The 4,244-nt window shown below is 51.9% G+C and overlaps 1 protein-coding gene across 1 annotated transcript in view; it reads right to left on the minus strand.

The window, feature by feature from the left end:
* USP35 (ubiquitin specific peptidase 35) overlaps nt 1-4,042 on the minus strand; it is a 16,905-nt gene extending 12,863 nt beyond the window's left edge. Inside the window, exons 1-4 of the mRNA XM_004708853.2 lie at nt 4,027-4,042; nt 3,353-3,485; nt 566-695; nt 44-145 (exon numbers count right to left, since the gene is read on the minus strand). Of these exons, the coding sequence (XP_004708910.2) occupies nt 44-145; nt 566-695; nt 3,353-3,485; nt 4,027-4,042 (381 nt within the window). The remainder of the gene's footprint in view (nt 1-43; nt 146-565; nt 696-3,352; nt 3,486-4,026) is intronic.
* Between the last annotated feature and the right edge of the window lie 202 nt (nt 4,043-4,244).

The raw sequence follows: 4,244 nt of genomic DNA on the forward strand, positions 1-4,244 counted from the left end.
GGTGAAGTCCCCTGTTCCCGAGGCAGCGGGCAGGGGTCCTCACCAGGTGGAAGGCCTCGTGAGAGTGCTGGAAGGTCAGGAGCATGTACTTGAGGACAGACAAGGCGGCGCTCCGGACAATGGGGTAGAGCAGCTTGGAGAAGACCTGGAAGAGAGTCACTGGGTCAGGGGTTCCCTGCCAAGCCACCCAAGGCAGGGGCAGCCACTGGCCTGAGAGAGGGGCGTGGCCCCAGGCAGAGACATAGCTGAGTGGGAGTCATGAGTGGGAGTCACAGGCTCGTGTGGAGCCAGAACAGAGGTTCTCACGGACAGATGGGCGGGTGGTGAAGTGTGATGGATTACAGACAGACCGAAAGTGATCAACACAACACATGCTCCAGTGAGCAGTCAGAGGAATGAATGGGGATGAACCTAGGACCCAGAGAGGGGCAGTGAATTGACCCCCAAGTCACACAGCAAGTTTGGGTCAATGCCCGGAGGCCCTGCCTTCCAGAGTCGCCCCGTCACTCACTAGCAAGTGTCCTATGGGAAGCCACATGCCTGGGCGAGCACAGAGGTCACCCACCTTCTCAATCTTGGCAAGCGAAACCTCAATCAGGATGCTGAACTTCTTCACGGCAGCCAGGCCTTTCAGCAGCGCAATGATCCACTTGTCAATGTTCTTCCCCAGGGGCCAGGACACCCAGTCTATCATCCTGGCAAGGGGAATGACAGTGACACCGGGCCAAGGGCAGCCCAGATGCCTGAGTAAGGGCAGCCCAGGGACCAGCAGTGTTGTCCTGAGTTCCCATGGCTCCTCACACCTGCACCAGGCACCTGGGGCCTATGGCATGAGCATGATCCCACTGGCCCAGGTAGCTAGCTAGGAGCCAGGCTCACAGCCCACCCGGCAGGAACCTCCATTCTCGCAACACCACAAGCCTCACCCCAGCACTGTGGGGGAGCACAGCCCCTGGGCCAGGAGCTCTGGCAACTGCAAGCCTCTGGCTGTGTGTGACCCAGAACAAGCCCCTTCCCCTCTCTGAGCCTGTCTCTTAAATACAATGGAGGAACTCCCTGCCTCAAGGGCCTGCTGTACAGTTGAAAAGAGAACAATAGCTAATGTCCGTGCAGTATTCACTCTGTACGAGGCACGGCTCTATGTTACTCATCTGAACAACTGTGTCTGGGCAGATGGAACATGCAACTGCAGAGAAAGTAGGTGCTCAGAAAAATGACACAGTTATTCTACTCAGCATCTGTATGCTATCATGAGGGACAAGCCTGAGGGTAAAGGTGATGATAACTGCTGACATTTCTAGTACTGTTCTAGGCACTCAGACGATCTCGTGTTATCTCACATGAACACTCTGTGATGGCTTATAATGTGCTCCATTGGACAGACGAGGAAACTGAAAGAAATTGGGGAACTTGTCCAAAGTTGAATAGGCAAAATGTAGTAGAGTCAGGATTTGAACTCAAGAAGCTTACCTCTTGAGGCCACATTCTTAGCCACTAGAGACAAGAAGTATAAAAACAAAACCCAAGAATCAGAAAAGGAATTGTACTACCAGAATGTCTTCATGAACCATGACTTCCTACTCCTCAAGATCAGAAAAACTAGATGGTGCCCGGCTACCACTACTGAAATATATGAGCAGGAACATAGTAGTAGACAAGTCCTCATAAAATGGGAGAAATACCGTATATACTTGAGTATAAGCCGTCCCGAAATTTTCAAAGTAAAATTTTCAAAAATTTCCAGTCAGCTTATACTCGAGTATATATGGTATGTGGAAAAGAACTTCCAACACACTTAAGGAATCCAGGCTTACTGGGGCTGTTGAGTGAGTCTGGAGGAACCCTCAAGATTATGGTCCTTAGTTGTTCTTCAATTGCATTGAAACCACCCGCTGCAGCCACCTTTGAACCATAGAACAGTTCAGCCCAAAGAAGAAAAGATTGCCCCCACGTTATGTTATAAACTTAAAAAAAATTATACCAGCCAAAAGGTCAATCAATAGCTTTTAAAAAGCAGAGGTAAGAAGGTTGGGGTCATGGATCGAATGGTATCTCCCCCAAAATATGTGTCAATTTGGCTGGGACATGATTCTCAGGCTTGGCAGTTACGTAATGAGGTGCTTGCTCATCCATATGGTGAGGCCAGTTATCAGTGCAAGGGGGTTAGGGCAGGATGTGACACTCTTAGCTTACAGCCCTGAATAAGGGGAGCTTCCCTGGCCTGCATTGCCTTTTATCTCACAAAAGATAAAAGGAGAGAGAAGTAAGCAGAGAGGTGTGTGTGGGGTGGGGGGTGGGTGCCCTGAAAGAAAGAAGAGCTCAGAGTAGAGTACAGCCTTTCTATCCAGTGCCCCTGTGCTGAGAACCTCCTAGACCCAGGGAAGATGGATACCGAGACATGCAGATCTTCAAAACACTCTAGGTCCACATTGCTGAGAAGAGACATGAGCCTAGCTCCAGAGTCAACATAGGTGGGGAGGAGGCCTTCCCAAGAGCTAGCACTCTACATTCGAACTTCTAGCCTCCTAAACTGTGACCGAATAAACTTCTAGTTGTTAAAGCCACCCTAGCAACACTAGATTGTTGTTAAAGACCACCAGGGAGCAAAGAGACAAAGTAGTAATAGAAGTGAAACAAGTAGAACAGAAGTGAGACGGTTGATGCAATGAGAAGAACTTAACCAATGCCATTCATTATTATGTCTAAAAATTGTGGAATGAAAATGAAATTTACTGTGTATATTTTCACCAAAAGGAAAAAAAAAAAAAAAAGACCGGGAAATGAGGAAGGGCCTATGGAGACGATGTCTCTGCACACAGAGATGGAAAGCATGGCAGAGGAAGGCATGCCAGGGGATGGGGCCTGCACAGGCCGTGAGCAGACAGCCGATTCTGAGATTACCGATCAGGTAGGTGTGGCTAGTGCACAGGTGAGACTACGCTCACATGAAGTCAGGGCATGCAAGAGTTCTGGGAGCTGACAAGCCTACAGACTCTCACATTTGCCACTTCGTGAAGCACTTTTGCCTTCTTATACATCACCACAGAACCTGAGGACGTCTGACACCATCACCCACCTTCCCTTTCATAGGAGAAAAAACTGAAGCTTAAAGGGGTTCACTGATCTTGTCCAGGGTCACACCAGGCTGGTACCTAGCTTGACAGCCTCACCAGGGCAGGGCTCTCAGCATTCCCCACCATCTAGCTCTGGGGCAGGCACAGATCAGGGCCCAAAAAATGACAGAAGAATGAACAAACATGAGGGCCTAGGCCCTCTGACCCTACATCTAGCCAGGACCCCCAGCTAGCGGAGGGGGCTCCTCTTGACCACTACTCGGCTCTCGGCACTGCACCTGCTGATGGCAGTCAGCATCTGGGAATCTGTCACGCTGTCGTCATTGCTGAGGTTCCGGATGACACCGTCCATGAGCTCCAATGGGAGGTGCTGGACCACACTGGCCAGGGCACTAGATGGTGGCTCCTCCTCTGGAATAGGGAGCCCGGCTGAGTTTAGCAGGGCTAGCAGGCCCCTCCCCTCCCCATCACCCATGCCCTCCTGCTGCAAAGGAATTAGGCAGATCACTGCAAAGCAAGCACATCGCAGGCCACCAGCATCCCAGCTTGGATTCCACGTTGACTTAATGGCTCCACACACCCTCACGGGTATAGCTTTGGGGCCCAGCCCTGTGCAGGCCAAGTACATGAAGCCCTGATCCCCGGCTGTGGGGCTGAGTCGGAATAGGGCAGAGTGGTTGGTGGGCCCGGGAGGGTTGTCTACTCCAGGTGGCGCACGGGCACTGAGATGAGAGACCCGGGTCCTTATACACACAGCCTTGGGTCTTTCTGCCGGGTGCACTTGGTTCCTTGTTTCGGTCATTTTCACGACAGTACAAATTCCTCTGTTGGCTTTGGAGGGGCATGGGTTTCCAGGCTCCCCGCTGCCTCCCCAGGAAACCTTGTCCCTGCTGCCTGAGACTCCTTTCCTGTCGAGATTTGACTCCAAAGCTATCACTTCTATAAAACGCACCCAACCCCAGGCGCATGATGCCTGCACACCTTTCCTGTTGGCTTCCCGGGCCCTCGTCAGACTGAGCGGGATCGGGGTCCTTTCTTTCCACTCCATTCTTTCCCGCCTCCCCAGCACGCAGCCCTCAGAAGAGGTTCATGGTGGCAGGGCAGTTGCTCGCCTCCACCTAGTCATGCATTCCACACCTACGCGGGCCACGCCACTGCCTGCGTGGGGCC

Source organism: Echinops telfairi, unplaced genomic scaffold (assembly GCF_000313985.2).
Source record: "Echinops telfairi isolate 266 unplaced genomic scaffold, ASM31398v2 ScPeMD7_1713;HRSCAF=2227, whole genome shotgun sequence".
Classification (NCBI taxonomy): Eukaryota; Metazoa; Chordata; class Mammalia; order Afrosoricida; family Tenrecidae; genus Echinops; species Echinops telfairi.